The sequence below is a fragment of the Phocoena sinus genome, chromosome 3 (genome assembly GCF_008692025.1).
Source record: "Phocoena sinus isolate mPhoSin1 chromosome 3, mPhoSin1.pri, whole genome shotgun sequence".
In the NCBI taxonomy this organism is placed as follows: domain Eukaryota; kingdom Metazoa; phylum Chordata; class Mammalia; order Artiodactyla; family Phocoenidae; genus Phocoena; species Phocoena sinus.
Window position 1 is genome coordinate 55536422 of NC_045765.1, and position 24407 is coordinate 55560828.

General features: G+C 37.8%; 1 protein-coding gene across 1 annotated transcript in view; it reads right to left on the bottom strand.

The window, feature by feature from the left end:
- Positions 1 to 514: 514 nt before the first annotated feature.
- Positions 515 to 24407, bottom strand: part of UBE2D2 (ubiquitin conjugating enzyme E2 D2) — a 59781-nt gene continuing 35888 nt past the window's right edge. The window contains exons 2-7 of the mRNA XM_032626470.1: positions 17269 to 17332; positions 11067 to 11098; positions 10910 to 10987; positions 10720 to 10825; positions 3843 to 3936; positions 515 to 2190 (exon numbers count right to left, since the gene is read on the bottom strand). Of these exons, the coding sequence (XP_032482361.1) occupies positions 2145 to 2190; positions 3843 to 3936; positions 10720 to 10825; positions 10910 to 10987; positions 11067 to 11098; positions 17269 to 17332 (420 nt within the window). The 3' untranslated portion in view covers positions 515 to 2144. The remainder of the gene's footprint in view (positions 2191 to 3842; positions 3937 to 10719; positions 10826 to 10909; positions 10988 to 11066; positions 11099 to 17268; positions 17333 to 24407) is intronic.

Sequence of the window (24407 nt, forward strand, 5' to 3'; positions counted from 1 at the left end):
GTGAGTGGGGAAGGTGGTCTCCTCACTGAGCCTTCATTCTGGCCAAGGCATATGTAAGCAGACTGGACCAAATATGTTCCAAACTCAAATGAGCAAGACCAAACTGCATTCAAAAGCCAAATGTTTCATGAACACCAGGATGACTTTTACTTAAAAGTACTCTTGTGAAAATATCTACATTATGACCTAATAAATGGTAATAAGCTGTCTGCTGTTTAAGATGACAAAGAATGGGGCTTTCAGGATCTGTGCAACTAACCCATGGTCAACAGTCAAAAACTGAATTCCCACTTACCCATGATACTGAGAATGAGGGTAATTTTAGGTTAGAGCTCAATTCTAACTCCTTTACCCACAACTATTAATAGTCAAACTTCTTTGCACGGTCAAGGATGCTAGAAATGCTAATAATAAGTAGCCAGCAGCTAAAATGAAGCACTTTAAAGGTTTCAGGTATCACACCTTAGTTCTGAGATGGAATAGTGACACTGAGAGATAAGACAAGTTAAACAAGTTTAAAACCAAAAGCAGTGGACATTTATTCCTCAATTTTTGTGCAAGAGTGTAAAGATGCATTTGAAAGAACCTGACGGCTAGAGAGCATCAGCCATTGCTTTCAGGCTGGCCTGGTTTACAATTAGATTAGGAGAGGTAGGGGGAGAAAAAGTAACTTGCCTAGTTCACAGGAACGATGTTTCTGGCAAACACAGCTGTTTACAAGTTTCAAACTACATTTTACTAGCGTCAAGGGAAGACCAAAAAGCCACATACAGTACAATTTAAAATTGGATGAACATCCTGCAATGTTAGTGCAAAGTAATTATGTAGACTCTCCAATACAAGATTGTGCTCATGTTTCCCAGGTTTGGTCAATGTTGTTTTTACAATCACAATCACAGAAGCTGAACTTACCAAATAGCAATGCCTTTGTTTTATGTCCTATGTACCAAAGGAATGTCACAAGGTTTCAGTGAAATGCAGCTTAGTTTCAATAATAAAGCAAATTTCTTATTTAGTTTAACAGTCATGTTCCTGGAATACTGCACATATAAATTTCATGAAAATTCTTTTAAGCTTATGCGTTTATCTTGTTCAGTAAAATTACTTTCAAGATATCCTTTTTACTATGTAAACTGAATTGTTTCATGATTTTGAAATGCAACCAGTATAAATGAAAACATTTTAGGGGTGGGAAAAAATCCACCACTAATCTCAGCTAGACAAAATTCTTAAAATCAAAAAGCCTATTCACACAAAATTATATGTAATGACTGTAGTAATCAGTTTATTACACAGATTAATCATTCTTGAACGTACAGGCTCCAGAGGAGCAATTGGGTCTTTAAATATACACAAGTATTTCCATCGAATGAATTTTCACCCTTACATCCAGATAGACCTAAGCAGTTAAAAACATAAGAAAAATAAGAGCTATTAGCTATGTATTAACTGAGAAACCACATACAAACCAAAGAATATGGAAGAGAGAAAGAGGGGCTGAAGGACGAAGGTTGAAGGGTGGGGAGATGTAAAAGAGTTGGAAACAAAGCCCATCACACTTTACTTACTAATAGCTCCAATCCATTTAAATGTTGACCAGTTAAACTTAGACCTTAAAATACAGGATGTAGGTAGAGTTTAATCTGATTGGTCATAACTTTCACCTAAGACGTTAAGTCCTTCGGAATAAAACGAATACAGAAACAGCTTCACGTTCTTCGCCTTGCTTTCCATAACTGTTTTGAGTTTAATGGGATTTCACTTAAAAAACAATCTCCTACAGGTCAGTGGAGCTTTTCTTCCCCATCCAAGCACACACCATACCCACCACCCCTCACTCTGCCGTTATCCAAATTTAAGTCAATAAGGAAAGCTTTTAGTCTCACACCTAGGTTATGCCTGGAGAACTGGCTTGTCACACACACACTTCTCTGCTAGGAGGCAATGTTGGTACAGAAGTACAGTATTTCTAGTTTGTTGTTCCAAGTATGTACAACACGCAGCACTGCTGTATCAGGTAAACATGTGCACAGGGGAAGATGAGGCGTGGGCTCATAGAAAGCAGTCAAATGGAAATCAAAAGGACTTTCTCTTTCAGAGTTCCCCTATCTTTATTTGTAGAGGTTATCCAATAATTTCTTTAATTACATCGCATACTTCTGAGTCCATTCCCGAGCTATTCTGTTGTACCTGTACACACAAAGAGAAGCTTAGCTTAACACAGGTGAGGAGTCAGTTAGAAAGCAAAAGAGTTCATTCATTATCGAATGCAGTAACTTGAAGGGAATAACTTATAGTATATTCAAGCTAAGCCATCTTCCTACTCCAAATTTCTAATAAGCATTTATTCAATGATAGTGGGAAATATCCTATAAATGCTACTAATACAGGATTCTAATTAAATTTTAGCACTTGCTGGCATACCCTCAGTCTATACTTGATCGACGTATTTCTAACAGACAATCTTCAACCCTTGTTTGACTTATTTGGAGTTCTTGGAACAATATAATTCTATATTATATGGTTCTTGAAATCATATAATAATGATTAAATTGACATAACACTTTCCCCTGCATCAATAAAACAACCAGTTCTGGCAGGACTTATTTTAACAATTTGGTTGCTAAAATGAATGGGTTTATTGCTCCAGAAGAACATTCTAGTAGTAAAATAAGCAGGGCAAAAGGATCTTTAATTCTTTGATCAAAAAAGTTCTGCTGACCATTACCGCCACAATGACTTGGGAAAAATGCCCATAATTCTAAATATGGGACAAAATGGTTCTCTAATCAGAAAATGTATTTATGGGCTTCCCTGGTGGCGCAGTGGTTGAGAGTCTGCCTGCCGATGCAGGGGACGCGGGTTCGTGCCCTGGTCCGGGAAGATCCCACATGCCACGGAGCGGCTGGGCCTGTGAGCCATGGCCGCTGAGCCTGCGTGTCTGGAGCCTGTGCTCCGCAACGGGAGAGGCCACAACAGTGAGAGGCCCGCGTACCGAAAAAAAAAAAAAAAGTATTTCTAAGTAAATTCACAAATAGAAAAATGCATGATCTAATTTTATTCTGAATGCAGCCAAGAATACATAGTTATAGATACTATTCAGACCTAAATACAGAAAAAAACTAAACTAAGAACCAATTGCCGTTAGAATTCCCCATTCTCAATGCAGCTCCATTTTAAAATATCCTATTTATATGCCTCTCTAACCAATAATTCAATTAATTGTTTAATCTTTTATATTTTAACTTTAGAAAATTATCCACTACCTCCCAACTATTTCCTTCACACTCTAATTGAATAATACACAAAACAAACAAACAAAAATCTCAATACTCTCAGTTATTATCTCTTGTGATATCCTGACCACTCTTCAATAATTCACAATACAATTCTAAAATATGTAAATTCTACAAGTTTTGTTTTAAAGGAAACTTGGGGCTAATAACATTTATTAATAATCAATGTCTTGTAACATTTATTCACTTTCTTTTTTACACTATTCCAAATGGTAGAAAATCAATTCTCTTTCCCATTAATTTATAAATACCTACCTAAGACAAATGGGCTCTTGATGCAAAATCTTTACACGTCAAAAGCCAAGCAGAAGACCTAAAGCTGTTGGAAAATATACTATAGAAAAGTTTTTCTAGGCAGTAGGAGTCATGAAACAATCAGATATAAAATCATTTACTTATAATGATACTCGATGCAAATACTCCTCTTTCCTGTCCCCAGGTGAGTATATTAGGACTTCATTTTAAGTATCTGACAGATACTCAGCCCCTAGACAAAAACATCTCCACCCTGCCACAGATACTCTGCTGTCTGGAGACCATACTTACTTTTCTCTATCTGTTTTGTAGATCCGAGCAATCTCAGGCACTAAAGGATCATCTGGATTGGGATCACACAACAGAGAACAGATGGACAAAAGTACTAGAATGAAAAAAAACATACAAATTAGTAGAGGAACAAAAGCAAAAAGGTTGAAAGAAACATGAGATGCCAACACAAGAGAAAATTCTAAGACCCTATTTATATTGTAGTGCCTAACAGCTTTGTAAGCTCTACCTAAGTTTACAGTAACAGTAATCAACAAAGATTCTAAGATTTCTCTATGCTTGAACCCCTGAGGAAGCTGGCCCAGGCTGGTGAAGTGTCTTGCCTCATGTCCCTGGTTAGTGAGTAAAATTAGAGTGGAATTAGAATCCAGGTCTTCCAAATCCTAGACCAATAACACTTTTCCCAGCTTATGAAGTTCAATTTTTAGAAGCCCATGTTCAGGGATAAATGGCTTTCAAAATTCCAAAGACAACCACACTACTGAATGCTCTTAGTAAGAAATGACAACTATGAAATCCAACAATCACTGCTTTCTCCATGGCAGATACTATATATTCAGATGCAATGGATTTGTTTCATTTTTAGTTGAAAACGATTTAGTCTAAGAACATAAAGGCCAGTACTTGCTCCCAAATGGGGCTGGCCACACTTATAGAGGATACAACATATCTCAAACTAAAGTCTCAAATTATTTTCAGTAATGATTTAGAATCTCATCTAAGCCATTTCCTCAGTGACAACCTGGAATGTAGCAGACAGATCTCAACAGTACAATTTCCTCTGTTCAAATTCATTAACGTATGTATTCCTTATTGAAAGCAAAGAGGAGGCTAAGGCCACTAATTACATTAAATCCAGTGGTCTCTGACATACTGAAATAAATTCCAATCCTTCTATTCTGATGTTACCAGAACTCAGCTACCTTATTTCTCTCTAATGTTCTGTAGCAAGAGACAATGATTCAGATCCCACGTTACTCCCCAAACATCAAATTCATCAGGAAAAGGAATATTCCTTTTCCTATCAAATCTGTTCTACGGAGATGAGGGGCTTCTGAGAGATGAGAAAGTTTACACGCCCTTTATCATTCAGTTGTTAACAAAAAAAGCTATTTCCTTGCCTTAAGAGTATATGGAAAACAAAAAACATCAGGCAAGATGTTTTCTGACTCTTCATTCCTGTTGCCCACAAATGGCAGATGGCATTCCCAAAATATCTTCTCTTCCCATTGTCAGGTGTATCACCTGATGCCCTCTTCAAGCACAGAACATTCTAACAGCAATTAGGAAAGATTTCATGTATTTCCTGGAAATGACAACAAGGAGTTATAGATCTTTGAATGTTCATGAAATTACTGACTATAGAAGAAGAAACTTATCTGGCCTATCAAGCTGGCAAGAATACAACTGATTCTTCACCTAAAATTAGACATACGACCATTAGTATTTGTTAAGTTCCCTTTATTTACTCTTCCAACTATTTCAATAAGGCAACTTTAAAAAGACAAATTTTTTAAAAAATTGAAGTATAGTTGATTTACAATGTTGTGTTAGTTTCAGGTATACAGCAAAGTGATTCAGTTATACATATACATATATACTCTTTTTCAGATTCTTGTTGTGCATTATACGTTATTACAAGATACTGAATATAGTTTCCTGTGCTATACAGTAGGTCCTTGTTTATCTATTTTATATATAGTAGTGTGTAACTATTAGTTCCAAACTCCTAATTTATCCCTCCCCGCTCCATTTCCCCTTTGTCAACCATAAATTTGTCTTCTATGTCTGTGAGTCTGTTGCTGTTTTGTAAATAAGTTCATTTGTATCATTTTAAAAAGATAAGTTTTAAGTAAATAACTTTTCTCTCTTTCTTTCCAGGAAAGGAAGGTAGGATGCGGGTTATCTGGACCTGGTAAAACAGTTCTTAGTACACTACTGAGATCCTTGAATTTGTAGAAAATTGATTTGGCTTATAATATACTATACCTTCTTTCTCTATAAAGAGAATAACTTCTGTTTCTACAGCTTGTAGAGACTCTTCACTGAAGTAACTAAATTTTCACCAACATATATATATATTCCTCATCAGTACATACCCATTTTCATTAGTGTCATAACCCACAGTCACTTCCAATTCTAAAAACATATAATCAAGTGGCTTTATGATGGACTTAATCTGCTTCCTTTAAGTTTTCTGTATATTTAGGTCCCTTACCTATATACTTAAAGTGGAGGGCATTTCGGGTCAAGATTACTGCCCTCAAAAACAGACTATGGGGACTTCCCTGGTGGTACACTGGTTAAGAATCTGCCTGCCAATTCAGGGGACAAGGGTTTGAGCCCTGGTCTGGGAAGATCCCACATGCCGTGGAGCAACTAAGCCCGTGCGCCACAACTACTGAGCCCGCGTGCCACAACTACTGAAGCCTGTGTGCCTAGAGCTCATGCTCAGAAACAAGAGAAGCCACCTCAATAAGCCCACACACTGCAATGAAGAGTAGCCCCCACTTGCCACAACTAGAGAAATGCCCGTGTGCAGCACCAAAGACCCAATGCAGCCAAAAATTAACTAATTAAAAAAAAGAAAAAACGGACTATGTTAAAGGGATAATTATATCACATACAGGATTCAGGCCTTCTTTAAAACACTAAACCTAGGTATGTTGATATAACCAAATTCAACAAAATGGCACTGCAGGTATTTTAAAAGATAGCTATCTAGACAGAACATATCAAGTCAAATAAACTAACACCCCTTATGATTTAGAACAACTGAAAAAATCAACACCAGGCACAGAAGGGAAAGGGAAAAAAAAAAGCTATGGTAACAATTTCAGGTATCTAGACCCCCTCGCCCCCCCAGACACACAGACACACACAGACTCACACACAGACACACACACAGACACACACACACACAGAGTCCCACCTCTCTTGGCCCCATTTATATCTAGATTTCTATCTCTACAGCTACTTGGTAAAAGAAGAGCAACCAGGCCAGGAAATCACAAGAATAATAGGCATATGAACACTTTCACAAGCAGCCCTTGAATTACAAGGAGGCCTTCAAAAAGAAAAGGGGCCACTTATCTGGAAAACTATTTTAGTCACAATTTTGAAAAATGTGGTCCTCTGACTTTTTGTTTGTATTTTTGCCTGGGACCCCAGAAATCTTCATTTAATGCCCCAGAGTTTTTGTTTCCTTCAAAAAATTAACTTTTAAGAATATGCAAGTCTTACTGTAATTACAACATGACAAATATCCAATAATTTTTTAAATTAATTATTTATTTTTGGCTGCACTAGGTCTTTGCTGCTGCGTGTGAGCTTTCTCTAGTTGCAGCAAGCGGGGGCCATGCTTCGTTGCAGTGTGTGGGCTTCTCACTGTGGTAGCTTCTCTTGTTGTGGAGCACGGGCTCTAGGCTGCGTGCTCAGTAGTTGTGGCACACAGGCTTAGCTGCTCCGCAGTATGTGGGATCTTCCCAGACCAGGGCTCGAACCGATGTCCCCTGCATTGGCAGGCAGTTTCTTAACCACCGTGCCACCAGGGAAGTTCCTATCCAGTACTTTTTTTTTTTTCTTTTTTTGGGCTGCGTTGGGTCTTCGTTGCTGCATGTAGGCCTTCTCTAGTTGTGGCGAGTGGGGGGCTACTCTTTTTTTTTTGGGGGGGCTACTCTTCATTGTGGCAGGCTTCTCATTGAAGTGGCTTCTCTTGTGGTGGAGCACAGGTTCTAGGCGCATGGGCTTCAGTAGTTGCGGTGTGTGGGCTCTAGAGTGCAGACTCAGTAGTTGTGGCGCACGGGCTTAGTTGCTTTGCGGCAAGTGGGATCTTCCCGGACCAGGTTTTGAAACCGTGTCCCCTACACTGGCAGGCAGATTCTTAATCACTGCACCACCAGGGAAGTCCCCTCCAAAACTTTTTACAATAGTGCCTTTATCCCAGTTATTTAGGTGCTTACAAGGTACGAGTCAACTATGGATTTTTTGCTTTTTAAAAAAAAAAAAAAAAAATTTATTTATTTAGGCTGTGTTGGGTCTTCATTGCAGTGTGCAGGCTTTCTCTAGTTGCGGTGAGCGGGGGCTACTCTTCATTGCAGTGTGCGGGCTTTTCATTGAGGTGGCTTCTCCTGTTGCGTAGCACAGGTTCTATGCACTTGGGCTTCAGTAGTTGAGGCACACGGGCTCAGTAGTTGTGGCCCCCAGGCTTAGTTGCTCCGCGGCATGTGGGATCTTCCCGGACCAGGGATCAAACCTGTGCCCCCTGCATTGGCAGGCAGATTCTTAACCACCGTGCCACCAGGGAAGTCCCCTCCAATACTTTTTACAATAGTGCCTTTATCCCAGTTATTTGGGTGCTTACAAGGAACCAGTTAACTATGCATTTTTGCTTTTTTAATCTTCATAATAACAGTGAAATAGTTTTTATCATCCCTATTCTACCGATGAAAACTCTGTGGAATGCAGAAGCCAATCTGTCTCAAGTCTCATCCAATAAGAGGTGGAGCTGAGATCCTAATAAAGGCAGTTGCATCCAGAATCTATGTTCTTTAACATGAAACTATGTTGCCTCTTGTCTAAATGTATGCATTAAAGAAATGATAAAATTTAAGTAGACAGAAAAGAAAAATATTTTTATGTACCAAATTTCATCCCCAAATACCCAAACTATTTCTTTCTAGCTATTTAATATACTTTCTATACAATGCAAGTTACAGTGTGTAACACTTTATCTCTTTTCTGCTTTTTTCAAACATTGTATTTTCCTATTTCCCACAATATTTTTAAGGATCAATACTCTTTTGAATGCATCTTCCAGAACCAATATATTTTCTCCTCTACCGTTGAGTCTATATGTAATTTCTATTTTTCAGAAATAACACTGTTGCAAATGTACTTGCACAGAGAACTTTTTTTAACCGTTGGGCTTATTTTTTTAGTACAAATGAATGAACCTAGAATTACTGGGTCAAAGGGTATTAATGATTAAATCTCTTATTTCTTAATACATACTGGCAGACTGGACTATACAAATCTATACTTCTATCTGTAGCATATATAAGCACTCATTTCAATGTAGTTCACCAACATTTATTTTTCTTTTGTAAAGATCTTTGTTAATTAAAAAGGTGAAAAATGGGAACTTATTTTAATTTTTATTTCCTCTGTTCCTTTCTGTCCATTGGGATCTAGGTTTTTCCTTACTGATTTATATATGTTCTTCATATCTGTTAAACATATTGGCCCATTATCATACTTGCAGCCTATTTCTAGTATCTGTACTTTGACAACATTTAATCCACTTGTGATTTCATTTGGGTATGATGTTGAGGGGTTGAACAATCTCACATCAACAAATAAGATAATATTCAGTTCAGGAATATAAAAAAAATCCCCAACCTCCTCATATAACTAGGTCTTATTTTAAAGAACTATTGGAGGGGGACTTCCCTGATGGCGCAGTGGTTAAGACTGCGCACCCAACGCAGGGGGCCCGGGTTCGCTCCCTGGTCTAGGAACTAGATCCCACATGCATGCCACCACTAAGAGTTCGAATACCACAACTAAGGACCCTGTGACTTCCCTGGTGGTGCAGTGGTTAAGAATCCGCCTGCCAATGCAGGGGACACGGGTTCGATCTGTGGTCCGGCAAGATCCCACATGCTGTGGAGCAACTAAGCTCATGCGCCACAACTACTGAGCCTGCACTCTAGAGCACGCAAGCCACAACTACTGAGCCTGTGTGCCACAACTACTGAAGCCCACGCACCTAAAGCCTGTGATCCACAACAAGAGAAGCCACCACAATGAGAGGCCCGTGCACCACAACAAAGAGTAGCCCCTGCTCGCCACAACTAGAGAAAGCCCGCATGCAGCAACAAAGACCCAACGCAGCCAAATAAGTAAGTACATAAGTAAGTAAAGAAAGAAAGAAACAACTACTGGATCTTCCATCACTAAGTTGGCAACTAACTTTCTCTACACATTTTCACCCCCCCCCCACACACAATATACCAAAGATTAAGATGCTCAAATAAAAATTTATATTAAATTGATTATCTTAGAGGGTGATTCTGTTCCTGACAGAAACCTAAAGATAAGAGCTGGTAAAACCTTAAAGAATGTGAATATGAATTCATCTATACTTTGCTCTTCAAGAAACTACTGTCTATGCTTATAGTATACAAGCATTCCTCTACAATGGCTGTTTTTTTAATTATTCTGGAACAATATCTATCCTTTCCATTCATGGATCTCAAGGTTGGAAGAGACATTGTTTGTCTTCTACTTTTACTATGCTCTAAAAAAACATTCATACCAAGTAGTCATATTCCAACCTATGCTTGAATAGCAAGAGCAGTCACGACACCAAGGAATACCTATGCTTGAAAATCCAGCTCTCTCCAGTGGGTCTAAAGGTCTTTTTAAGAATAAGGGGCGGGGGGGGGGGGCCTTCCCTGGTGGCGCAGTGGTTGGGAGTCTGCCTGCCAATGCAGGGGATGCGGGTTCACGCCCTGGTCTGGGAAGATCCCACATGCCGCGGAGCAACTGGGCCCGTGAGCCACAACTACTGAGCCCGCACGTCTGAAGCCTGCGCTCCACAACAAGAGAGGCCGTGATAGTGAAGAGGCCCACGCACTGCGATGAAGAGTGGCCCCCGCTCGCCACAACTAGAGAAAGCCCTTGCACAGAAACAAAGACGCAACACAGCCATAAATAAATAAATAAATTACTTAAAAAGAAAAAAAAGAATAAGGGGGATTGCTACCTCCTCTTAAAAAAGGAATCCGAGCAATCTTTCCAAGAATAAGTAATCTTAAAAAGACAAAAAACACAGTAGGATTTTTATATTGATATCAAATACTCATTCTATTACCTTTTGAAATAGTTAGTGCTGGAGACCACTGTGACCGTAGAATATCAAGACAAATGCTGCCATTACTGTTAATATTTGGATGATAAATTCTTGTTGTAAATGCAACCTATCAAAAAAGGAAAATTTTTTGTAAACTGTTTCAATAGTATTGTCAAAAGTAGATACAAAACAATTGTCATATCCCAATTACCTTAGGTGGTTTGAAGGGGTAATCTGTTGGGAAATGAATTGTCAAGAAAAATACTCCACCCTGATAGGGACTGTCATTCTGTTGATAACAAGAAAAGTTGGATTAAAATGAGTGAATTACATAAACTATTTATTCTGAAATTAATCTGAATACTTACTGGCCCCATTATTGTAGCTTGCCAATGGAACACTGAAAAAGAACAACAAAAAATCACCATGAAGCAATATCCACAGTATGCCTACACCATAATAACATATCATTCCCCATGTAATCTCAGTTCATTTATTAGCAATATGATGAGTCCTAAGCAGGATGAGGAATCTAAATTAAGTTGGAGTCTGAACAGAGAAAACAAAAATGACTAGCATGGTATAGAACACTGATAAGGTGCTCAACAAAGAAGTATCTGGGCTAAAACATCTTGAAAATTCATGTCAGGGAGACAAAATTCTTGACAAGGTCCAAAATTTCACTTTTAAACAGGCATTTCCTTACCTCAAAGGGTAAAAAAGAACCACAAGATTCAATTCTTTCATGTGTTATATCATTTCCCCAACACAAATATATATAATATACTCCTTTTATAATACTGGCATAGAGCAGAACAGTAAACTTAAAGTAGACAATACTCAAATTAGGAAATGCTGGCTTTTTTCCAGTGAGAAAAAAATTTCCAAGAGTTCTCACCTGTAGGTGTTTAGAATTGCTGGTACCTCAGTAAATAAAGAAAACATCAGCTGAAAGCCCCAAGCTTGATTACAAACTCGGGATAATCCCAATAAATTATATACTTGTTTAATAAGGAAATTTTCTCTTCAAACTGCAAAAAATGGTGCTTGTTCCATTTCCAAGGTAATGCCACTAAGGACAACACAAAGATCAAAAAGCCAGTTTTCACTTCTAAGCAAGCTACTTAGCATTTAACATTCACACTAGGATTTGAGCGAACTAAGGGAAGCTATCACTGGGATTATAGATGAGCAAACCAAACCACCTAACCCTCGACACAAAGAGGAAATGTGAAGACTAAAAAACCGCACGAAAATCCACTGGGATATCAGGCCAAATCCTTAAATTCCTTCTGACCACCTGGCATGAGAACTGACCCTATAGTTGGCCTGCCCCTCACTGGGGCCTGAATCTACAAAGAGCAGCTTGTTTATTAGGAATTAAAAATAAAGGATAGGTACTGCTGAGGCTCTCCTTTTAACGTTACCCATCATTAGTACTGAGAAAAATTCCTCATAACTTCTGCCAACCAATTTTTTATGGATTAAGCAGCTAAGGAGAAAGTCACTTTGAGTCACTAAGATTAGTCCCAGTATCTTTAACAAAGGTCCTATTAAAAGAGCCCTAAGGTCCTATTTAAAGAAACAAGTCTCATTCTGTTTTTAATCATAAATATACTTACAATTTGAGTAAACAAAACACAATGATAATTGGAGTAAACAATCCCAATGACAAAGCTGAAAACACTATTAAAAATGACCAAGCTACAGGTCAAGGGAATTGTTTTAAAGCAATCTTATTCTTCCATTTAATCCTTCTATATTTTTAAAATTTGTGGCTGTAAATGGGTAGATATATTTATACCTGCACTCTTGTTAAAGGTTGTAAGAATCAGATAAGGAATAAAAAGAGAGAACTAACGCACTTAGATGATAAAATATACAAATATCGAGACATGCTAAAAAATTTAGTTAAAAAATTTTAAAACTATCAAAGTCCTAACTTTTTCTTCTGAGTCTTTTCAAGATCAATCTTTCTCTTGCTACTGCCAGACTTAAGAAGTTATTGGAAAAATTTAAACCTGAACAAATTCTTGGCTGAAGGTAAAATATTTATTTTTGGTGATTTCCTATTCTTCCTCTACAGAAAACAAAGACCATTTTATGCTTTATGATTAAAATCGACTAAAAATTAGACAACATAGAAACCCAAAAAGCTTGGAGCAGAAATTCTGACAAGACAAGCTGGCAACTAGAACATTTACAATTACATAAAGGATACCCTTCCTAGAAGATGTGAAAAGATCAATATTTTCAAGTAATAATGCAATCTCTTTCATATCTGGCACTCTGGAAAATTGAAAATATTCTAGTATATTTAAGCAAGAATCTTATATTACTGAAAACTCTTATAAGCAACATCAACAGGCTATTTCATATGTAATTCATATCCATTTAGTTAGTAAATCATGTTTGTTTAATATTCCCCAATAGAACTAAACTTATATAAACCATTAGTTCTAAATAAAAACCCATTAACACTCAAATGCTAACCTTTATTAACTTATTTGTTTTCGTCTTTATAAATAAAGGGTCAAATACTGTCACCAGAAAAATGAGCAAAAGCACATACACCAGGCTGTCTTTAAGAGTGAGAGGGGAGAGGAATAAGGAAATTGCTAATGTAGCAACTGAGATCAACAATATTTATGTCTCTTGTTAAAATGATCTAGAATCTACAATATCAACAAAAGGCAGAGAAGAACAAAATAAAAACACATTAATTTGGGGCTTCCCTGGTGGCGCAGTGGATGGGAGTCCGCCTGCCGATGCGGGGTACACGGGTTCCCACCCTGGTCCGGGAAGATCCCACGAGCCGCGGAGCGGCTGAGCCCGGCTGGGCCCGTGAGCCATGGCTGCTGGGCCTGCGCGTCCGGAGCCTGTGCTCCGCAGCCTGTGCTCCGCAGCGGGAGGGGCCACGGCAGTGGGAGGCCCGCGTACCGCAAAAAAACAAAACACAACAACAAAAAAACACATTAATTTAATTAACAAAAGCATTTCAAGACCTACCATTTAAATCTTAATTGAGTATTCTGCCACACTGGTTAAATATAAGAATACCTACTGGAATCAGTGTTACGTCTCCCTCTGGAGCACATTTGTTTCCATGTCTTGGCTATTGTGAACAGTGCTATGAACACTGGGGTGCATATTATCTTTTCCAAGTAGTTCTCTCCAGATAAATGCCCAGGAGTGGGATTGCTGGATCATATGGTAACTCTACTTTTAGTTTTTTAAGGAACCTCCATACTGTTCTCCATAGTGGCTGCACCAATTACATTCCCACCAACAGTGTAGGAGGGTTCCCTTTTCTCTACACCTCCAGCGTTTACTGTTTGTAGATTTTTTGACAATGGCCATTCTGACTAGTGTGAGGTGATACTTCATTGTAGTTCTGATCTGCTTTTCTCTAATAACTAGAAATATTGAGCATTTTTTCATGTATCTATTGGCCACCTGTATGTCTTCTTTGGAGAAATGTCTATTTAAGGTCTTCTGCCCATTATTTGATTGGGTTGTTTGTTCTTTATCAAAAAGCTTTTATTAAGCTGTATGAGCTGTTTGTATATTTTGGAAATTAATTCCTTGTTGGTTGCATTGTTTGCAAATATTTTCTCCTATTCCACAGGTTGTCTTTTTTTGTTTACAGTTTCCTTTGCTGTGCAAAAGCTTTTAAGTTTAATTATGTTCTACTGTTTGTTTATTTTTGTTTTTATTTCCATTACTCTAGGAGACGGAGCCAAAAAAATACTGCTGCAATTTATGTCAAAAAGTACTCTCCTTGTGTTTTCCTCTAGGAGTTTTAGAGTATCTGGTCTTACACTTAGGTGTTTATTTTGAGTGTATTTTTGTATATGGTGTGAGAAAATGTTCTGATTTCATTCTTTTACATGTAGCTGTCCAGTTTTCCCAGAACCACTTACTGAAGAGACTATCTTTTTCTCCATTGAATATTCTTGATTCTTTTGTTGTAGATTAATTGACCTTAAGTGCATAGGTTTACTTCTGGGCTTTCTATCCTGTTCTACTGATATACATGCTCGTTTTTTGTTTTCCTGTTCCACTGATCTATATGCTTGTTTTCTGCTTTCCTGTTCCACTGATCTATATTCTTGTTTTCCGCACCATACCCCTTTGATTACTGTAGCTTTGTAGTACATTATGAAGTCAGGAAGCATGATTCCTCTAGCTCCAGTCTTCTTTCTCAAGATTGTTTTGGCTATTCGAGGTCTTCTGTGTTTCCATACAAATTTTAAAAATTTTTGTTCTAGTTCTATGAAAAATGCCATTGGTAATTTGATAGGGATAGCACTGAATCTGTAGATTGCCTTGGGCAGTATGGTCATTTTAACAATATCTGTCTACGTCGTCTTCAATTTCTTTCACCAGCAACTTATAGTTTTCAGAGTATAGGTCTTTTCAGCATAATGTTTTTAATGCTCATCCATGTTGTAGTATGTATCATTTCATTCTTGTTAATCGTCAAATAATATTCCATTGTATGGATACACCACATTTTATTTACCCCTTCATCAGCTGGTGGGCATTTGGGTTGTTTTCACTTTTTGGCTATTATAAAGCTTCTATGAACAATCATGTATGAGTTTTTGTACAGATATATGTTTCATTTCTCTTGGACACATACCTAGGAATGAACTCACTGGGTTATATCGTAACTCTATGTTTAACTTTTTGAGGAACTAACAGGCTGTCTTCCAAGCTGGCTATACCATTTTGCATTCTACCAGCAATGTATGAAGGTTCAAATTTCTCCACATCCTCATCAACATTTGTTATTATTTGACTTTTTGATTCTAGCCATCCTAGTGGGTGTAAAGTGACATCTCATTATGGTTCTGACATGCATTTCCCTGATGATTAATGATGCTGAACATCTTTCCATGTGTTTATTGGCCATTTGTATATCTTATTTGGAGAAACAGCTATTCAGATCCTCTGTTTATTTTAAAATTGGGTTATCTATCTTTATATTGCTGAGATATAGACTTTTAAAAAATATTTTGGATAAATTGGCTTATTAGATATATATGACCTACAAAATTTTTCTCCCATTCTGTGTGTCTTTTCACTTTCTTAATAGTATCATTTGTTGCACCTAAGTTTTAAATTTTAATGAAGTCTAATTTATCTTTTTCTCTTATTGCTTATGCTTTGGGGGAGTTTAACTCTCCAGGGTAACCATTTTTTCAATCTGACAAAGGAATGTAATAGTACTAACTATGGTAGAAGCAAAGGCAAATTACTTTAGCACACTACAGAACTTCAAAAATGAAATCTAATCCCCAGACTTCAAATGCTTTTAATTAAAAATCATCCACTCTCAACTTTGAGGAATTTACCTGAAATAAAAACACTCTTTCAATTGAATGACCACACTGATGCAGATGGATTATATGGTAACCGTGAAATGACAAAAGTAGAATCAGAAAACCTGAGAATGAGTCCACTTCTGGAACCTCCACAAGCCTCTCACCAGATTCTTCTCTAAAATAGTTTACAATTTCTATCCCAATGACCTAAAAGAATTGTGAGGCGTAAATGAGATAATGTGTGTTTAAGTACTTGTCCTGTCCTGTTTGGTATCAAATACTATAGTTACTCATACTGGACAGGTCTAAACATAACATAAATGGGATTTTTCATCACAAGTACTTAGTCTTATAATTTATAACATCTGTTTTATCTATAAAGCAGTCCTTGTACAAGGGCTTTGCTTTGGTTCTTAAGGATTTAGGAGACCAAAACAGCAATCTAAGAAAAACAAGGAAAAAATTAATTTACACACAAACTAATATAACCTCATTTATTTTTTGTCTTAATCTATATACTTCTCTTACACAAATGTTTCCAAGTATATTCCATTTTTCCCCTATTTGCTAAATGTTGCATTTTTTGTGTGAATTAGTTTTGTGTTACAAGGCACAGCCTCTTCAAATATCCTCCATTTTAAAAAGGATAAAAGGCGGTATAAGGGGAAAAAGCTGTGTTGAGACAAAGTGGAACAAAAACAAAATTATTATCCAACATGTACGATAAGTACAATAGATTATTTCAAACAGGATTAAGGAGATAAACTGGACATTAAAAATAAATTGTAGCTGTCTTCACGAGTATGAGTCAATAGAAAGACAGACGCAGACCCACATACATACATACACATATACATATACACACACATACCCCCCCATCATCTTTAGTATTATCTTACTGAAAGAACAGTAGCTTGCTGTAAGTAAAAGCTCGAATATTTTGACTCAAGTAAATACCCAGAAGGGACAAAGGACAGATAAGAAGGAGCCAGGACAACTACACAGACAATGTCTGGCAGAAGAGGTTCAAAATGTAATAAACAGTAAAGATGATGGGATACACATAAAACTGCACCTTTCATGGGCAAGTAAAGGTAAATACTGCCTCTTCTCTACTGCATAATTATCTCTTCACACAAAATAACCTTAAGAGATGTATATTTATCAGTCCCAGAGTTCCCCAGAGGCAGATTTTTATGCTGTTTTATGTTTCACTCTATCATTCCTTTCACATACTTACTATCATCTCCAACGGGACCTGCTGAACACTGTGCTGGGGGGTCCCGCGCCAGGTCGTTCAATTCCTTATGGAGAGAAAAAAGAAATGTATTCAACATAAATATAACTTTTATCCATTAATAAAATTGTCACTGTTACCAACATTCTCTGTCCCACCAGTAAAGCTCTTTTAGGAGCACTCCTTCAAAGTCAGAGAAGGGTAGATTAATGAAATCTTTGGGATTTCATTATTTGGGATTCTTGAATGCAAATATATGTTTATACAAGTAATCATTTTTGCTTTGTTCGGAGTTTAGTAGGTATTAAATATAAGGAAGGTAAACATGTATCGTACTAAAGAACCACAAAAACTGTTTTTAAGTAAAAACTTATTCGTTTTCAAAAAAGATCAACGGCTTTTTTTAAAAAAAGATTTAATTTTATTTTTTTGGCTGCAGTGGGTCTTCGTTGCTGTGCGTGGGCTTTCTGTGGTGGCTTCTCTTGCGGCGGAGCACGGGCTCTAGGCATGCAGGCTTCAATAGTTGTGGCACGCAGTCTCTGGAGCGCAGGCTCAGTACTTGTGGCACACGGGCTTAGTTGCTCCACGGCATGTGGGATCTTCCCGGACCAGGGATGGAACCCGTATCCCCTGCACTGGCAGGCAGAGTCTTACCCACTGCGCCACCAGAGGAAGTCCCCATAGGCTGGTTTTTGTACCTCAAAACCATTAGGTTATACTTGAGACAAACTCTTAAGTCATCTTTAAGTCATAAATGTTCCAAATTACACGGAACCATCTGACAAGATACTGGTATTTTTTCAGCTCATATCCACTACCAAGGTTTCAAATGTAGTAGAAAAAACTTAAAAAAGGATATATTACAGGGCTTCCCTGGTGGCGCAGTGGTTGAGAGTCCGCCTGCTGATGCAGCGGACACGGGTTCATGCCCCGGTCCAGGAAGATCCCACACGCCGCGCAGCGGCTAGGCCCGTGAGCCATGGCCGCTGAGCCCGCGTGTCTGGAGCCTGTGCTCCGCAATGGGAGAGGCCACAACAGTGAGAGGCCTGCATACTACAAAAAACAAACAAACAAACAAACAAACAAAAAGGATACATTACAAAGCTGGCTGAACATAACCCATCATAAAGATTTGTAATCAGAGATGGAACTACTTGTAGTAATGCTCCACAACCAGATGCCAGCTTCTTAGCTACTTTAAGGTAAGAACCCACAAAGTTGAGATTTGTTACTGGGTGGGGATGCCTGAAAAACCACAAAGCAGGAAATCACACTATATTCCCTTTCCCCTTGACTTGGTATTTGAGATTAAAAACAAGCTCTGAGGGAGGACTAGTTTTAATTATATGTTAAAACCAGAACAGTAAAAACAGTAAAATCTATTAAAAGTACAATAAAAACTATCTCAAATCTTATTAATGAGTTACATAAGTAAACTTTTAAACTTGCAACACATAGATATTTCTGTAAGTCCCTTCTTCTGAGTTAACTTATTCAACCAGCCATTTGGTTACATCAATTATCCTGTTTTATCCTATCTGTAAGCTCGGAGGACAAAGCATAAAGTATAGAAATAAAGCTCTGTTTTGTTTTTTAAAGGGCTGGGGTTGAGATAAAGATTTAACAATATTTACTTTCTTTCATATCTCAATTTGGTGATTTTGTATTCCTCTACAACAGAGATTCCTTGGCCATCTCAAGGAGGAAAACAAACAAAAAACAACCTACTGTACAGTTCCTATTCCCAAATGTTTGTAATAAAGGTCACTATAACTAAGAATGCTTGCTTGATTTGAAACAAAAAGTTAATCTACTTCTGACTAACATTTATCTAAGTGAATATAAGATTCATCAGATGGTGATCACTTTGTAATGTACAGAAATATCAAATCACTATATTGTGCACCAGAAACTAACATAGTGTTGTGGGTCAACTATACTTCAAAAACAAACAAACTCATAGAAAAAGAGATCAGATTTGTTTATCAGAGGTGAGGGGAGGTGGTGAATTAGTCAAAAGGTACAAATTTCCAGTTATAAGATAAATAAGTACTAGGTATGTAAATGTACATCATGATAAATTAACACTGCTGTATTTTAAAAAATATTTTATTTATTTTATTTATATTTTTGGCTGCATCGGGTCTTAGTTGCAGCGCTCGGGCTCTTCGTTGTGGAGCGTGGGCTTCTCTCTAGTTGTGGCACGTGGGTTCCAGAACACGTGGGCTCAATAGTTGCGGCACACAGGCTTAGTTGTCCCTCGGCATGTGGGATCTTAGTTCCCCAACCAGGGATCGAACCAGCATCCCCTGCACTGGAAGACAGATTCTTTACCACTGGACCACCAGGGAAGTCCCAACACTGCTGTATGTTATACATGAAAGTTGTTAAGAGAATAAATCGTAGGAGTTCTCATTACAAGGAAAAAAATTTTTTTCTTTACCTTTTATTTTGTATCTGTGAGATGATGGATATTCACTAAACTTACCATGGTAATCATTTCATGATATACGTAAGTCAAATCATTATGCTGAACATCTTTTTTTTTGCTCCGGATGCGCAGGCTCAGCAGCCATGGCTCATGGGCCCAGCCGCTCTGCGGCATGTGGGATCTTCCCGGACCGGGGCACAAACCCGTGTCCCCTGCATTGGCAGGCGGACTCTCAACCACTGCGCCACCAGGGAAGCCCCCTATGCTGAACATCTTAAACGTAAATAGTATGTCAATAAAACTGAAAGGAAAAAAATTTGAGCCATTAAAAAAAATCCATCAGTCCACTTCATGAGCCAGTATGATATAATTAATTCAAAAAACCTTAACCCAAACTTAAGCTAATACACAATTAACATACTCATTCAACACTTCCTTGGTTCAAGGCACTCATATGGATGAATCTCAAAGGCATAATGTTAAGTGAAATCAGTCAGACATAAAAAGACTATATTCTGTATGATTCCACTGATATGCATTCTAAAAAAGGTAAATTTATAGTGACAGAAAGCAGACCAATAGTTTCAGGGGCCAGAGAGAGCTGGAGGGGATTGAACTGCAAAGGGACATGAGGAAAATTTGGGGGGTTATGGAAATATTCTATATCATGATTTTCATAGGGACCACAAAAGTGTGTATATATTTATTAAAACTCAAATTGTATACTTAAAATTGTTGAATTTTATTGCATATAATATATATCAAAGTTGTTTGCTAAAAAAGCATATATCCATTCATCTTTGTATATGCATAAAATATCTCTGAAGAATACATAAGAAACTAGTTCACAGTATTTGCCTTCAGAAGGAAAGTCTGTTTTGGAGGTGAGAATAGGAACTATATGTATTCTTTTTATACCTTTTAACAAGTGTATTTATTGCCTATTTGAAAAATAAATTACCAGGGGCTTCCCTGGTGGCGCAGTGGTTAAGAATCCACCTTCCAATGCAGGGGACACGGGTTCGAGCCCTGGTCCGAGAAGATCCCACATGCTGCGGAGCAACTAAGCCTGTGTGCCACAACTACTGAAGACTGCGCGCCTGGAGTCTGTGCTCCGCCACAAGAGAAGGCACCGCAATGAGAAGCCCTCACACCGCAACAAAGAGTAGCCCCCGCTCGCCGCAACCAGAGAAAGCCCGCGCACAGCAACGCAAGAACCAATGCAGCCAAAAAATTAAATAAATCTATATTTAAAAAAAATAACTTACCAGTTCTGACTATAAATTTCGATTAAAATAAAATAGCTATTAAAAGCTGTGACCATCTCATTTCAAAATAGTGAAAAGCCAGTTAGACTGAATAGACACAGAAGCTACAAAATTTGATGTGCCTGCATTAAGATGAAAACTGAAGGGAGTTCCCTGGTGGCCTAGTGATTAGGATTCCAGGCTTTCACTGCCATGGCCCAAGGAACTGAGATCCTGCAAGCCGAGTGGCGTGGCCAAAAACAAAACAAAGATGAATCTTGAAATTAAATAACGGCACTGATCTAGACAGATCACTTGGGCAGAAAAAAATACCCTAACACATCAGGCTATTTTTTAACAGTTGGCTTTATCATATGCCTTTATACCTATACATTAATTTCCTTAACTTCTTATTCCAAAAGAAATAGTATTCAGATTTCTTGTATATCATATAGCAAATTACGCATTACTGGGATTGAGAGTAGGGCTAAGACAAAACCCAAAACCAAGGAATTTTCCTGTTTATTGAAAAACTTTTCTATAGAAAGAGCAATAGAGAAATAAAGTATATATAATTAAATTTAGAAAAAAGAGGGAGGAGGGAACTTTGACAGGATCCTCAATTTCTAAAAAGATTTTATAATCTTCCTTTGAAATCTAAAAAAAATTAAAATAAAGGTCCTGTTTTGGGAATAAACTGGATATTACTAAATAGTTCTCAATTAAAATTTTTTTCTTTGACGGTATACACTCCCCTTGTTTATACGTATACAGCAGAATTGTTATTTTTAAAGATTAAGGGTTATAAACAATTTTGATTCTCTGCAACTTTCCCAAGTATTTATCTTAGTTCAAACAGCCCCAAAACCTTACACAAATTAATTTAATTATTTTCAAGTAAGGTTTAATTCACTACAAACATTTTTTTTTTCGGCCATGCACCACGGCTTGCGGGATCTTAGTTCCCTGACCAGGGATCAAACAAAACCATGCGCCCTGCTGTGGAAGTGTGGAGTCTTAACCACTGGACCACTAGGGAAGTTCCCAAACTTTTATATTTTATTTATTATTTTTTTAACTTTTTAAAAAACATCTTTATTGGAGTATAATTGCTTTAGAATGGTGTGTTAGTTTCTGCTTTATAACAAAGTGAATCAGCTATACATATACATATATCCCCATATCTCTTCCCTCTTGCATCTCCCTCCCTCCCACCCTCCCTTTCCCACCCCTCTAGGTGGTCACAAAGCACCGAGCTGATCTCTGTGTGCTATGGGGCTGCTTCCCACTAGCTATCTATTTTACGTTTGGTAGTGTATATATGTCCATGCCACTGTCTCACTTTGTCCCAGCTTACCCTTCCCCCTCCCCGTATCCTCAAGTCCATTCTCTAGCCAAACTTTTAAATACATTTCCTAATACTACCTTTTTTGGCTCAGGAATATGAAATCCAATGAAGAGATACACAGGAATGATTATAATGCCTTATATGACTCCTTAAGAATACCTACTTTCCAAAGGATTACCCCTTCTTTAAAAGGGACCACTATTAAAAAAAACAGAACGCTAAAGTCTCTGAGCCTCAGATATTTCTGTATCATAGCACTGTAGCAAAAAGAAAGGAAACTTCCTGGGACTTCCCTGGTGCCCCAGTGGTTAAGACTCCACGCTTCCACTGCAGGGAATGCAGGGTGCGGGTTGAGGGGGAAGAAAGAAAGAAAGAAAGGAAACTTCCTAGCTCTGTGGGGAGGGGGTCCTGCAAGGGATATGTAGAGTTTCCTTTCACTGTATCCTTAAATACTCAAATAGGTCATTAGTTGGTAAAAATTAATGCTACTATTAGCTATTTTTAAAAAACCTCTTTCCCCAGTCTTAACAATTATGAAGCAAAATACAGATTGCATGGAATACAGATTTGTTTCACCATTTTGGTTTTTACCCTATGGCATATGGTGAGAGAAACAAGATGGGAAAATGAGAGGTTATAGTTACTTTCACAGAAAATTGGTTTCAAAGTCAATTTTTTTTTACTTTTTTTTTGACTTTGGGAAGCCCCAAAGTCAATTTTTAATAGTTCTAAATTTTGTTGTACAAATCAAGGATCTTTGGTGGTGTTAATCAGGATATGAGAAGATTTAAGCACAAATTATGATTCAACACCAGAAGAGATCATCTAGACCAATCCCCAATTTTATTTTTTAAAAAAGATACAGGGCTTCCCTGGTGGCGCAGTGGTTGAGAGTCTGGCTGCCGATTCAGGGGGCACAGGTTCGTGCCCCGGTCCGGGAAGATCCCACATGCCGCGGAGCGGCTGGGCCCGTGAGCCATGGCCGCTGAGCCTGCGCGTCCAGAGCCTGTGCTCTGCGACGGGAGAGGCCACAACAGTGAGAGGCCCACGAACCACAAATAAAAAAAAAAAAAAAAAAAAGATACAAAGTATCCAACCCGAGTAAAACATGTAATTAGTAATTAGAGTAAGGACATGGTGTTCTACTATACATGTTCTACCATATCATGTCTTTTTAGTCTGAATCTAAAAAATACTAGAAATGTACAAGTTAGAATGCCTGAGAAACTATGTTGCCCAGGAAATCAAGCTGAACCTCCTTTTAAGATGAATGAACTGCAAAGAAAGAACAGCTAGATAAGTAGTAGTTCTCAAAAATGAGGTCCTGGCACAGCAGCACCATTATCACAAGAAAACTTATTAGAAATGCAAATTCTCAGGCTCCAACCAGACCTACTGAATCAGAAACTCTGCAGTGTAGCCTAACAATGTGCATTTTAACAAGTCCCCCAGAAAATTATGATGTACACTAAATCCTGACTGCCTTTATGTTTGACAAATTAAGCATCAGAGACAGAAGACAATGCTAGAAAACTCACTACCAGCAAAACTGAAAGTGAAGGGAAGGTGAAGGGCAACATGATAGCACAAAATGAAGAAATCAAGAAAGGGGTGAGACACGTGCCACAACTACTGAAGCCTGTGCGCCTAGAGCCCGTGCTCTGCAACAAGAGAAGCCCGCGCACCTCAATGAAGAGCAGCCCCCACACATTGCAACTAGAGAAAGCCGGCGCACAGCAACGAAGACCCAACACAGCCAAAAATTTAAAAATTAATTAATTAATTAAAAAAAAAAAAGAAAGGGGTAAGACTTAGAAAGATAAGGTATGTTCCACGTTTTCAAGACACACTGAAGGGAAGCAGTCTGTCATCACCATAGTACTGCATTGTCCCTGCTGCACTCCTATCTTACCAGGGCTGCAACAGAAATGTTAACTTATGTGTCCAGCATAATACTTGAAGCTAGTATTTAAAAATTAACTGCTAGAGTATTTAAAATTACAAATGTTTAAAACTTAGGAAATATTAGTAACTCAGTTATCCTAGATGAGTTTGAAAGAAAATTATTAACTTCTGAAAATATCAAATTATAGAATCTGGTACTCTAATATTTTCT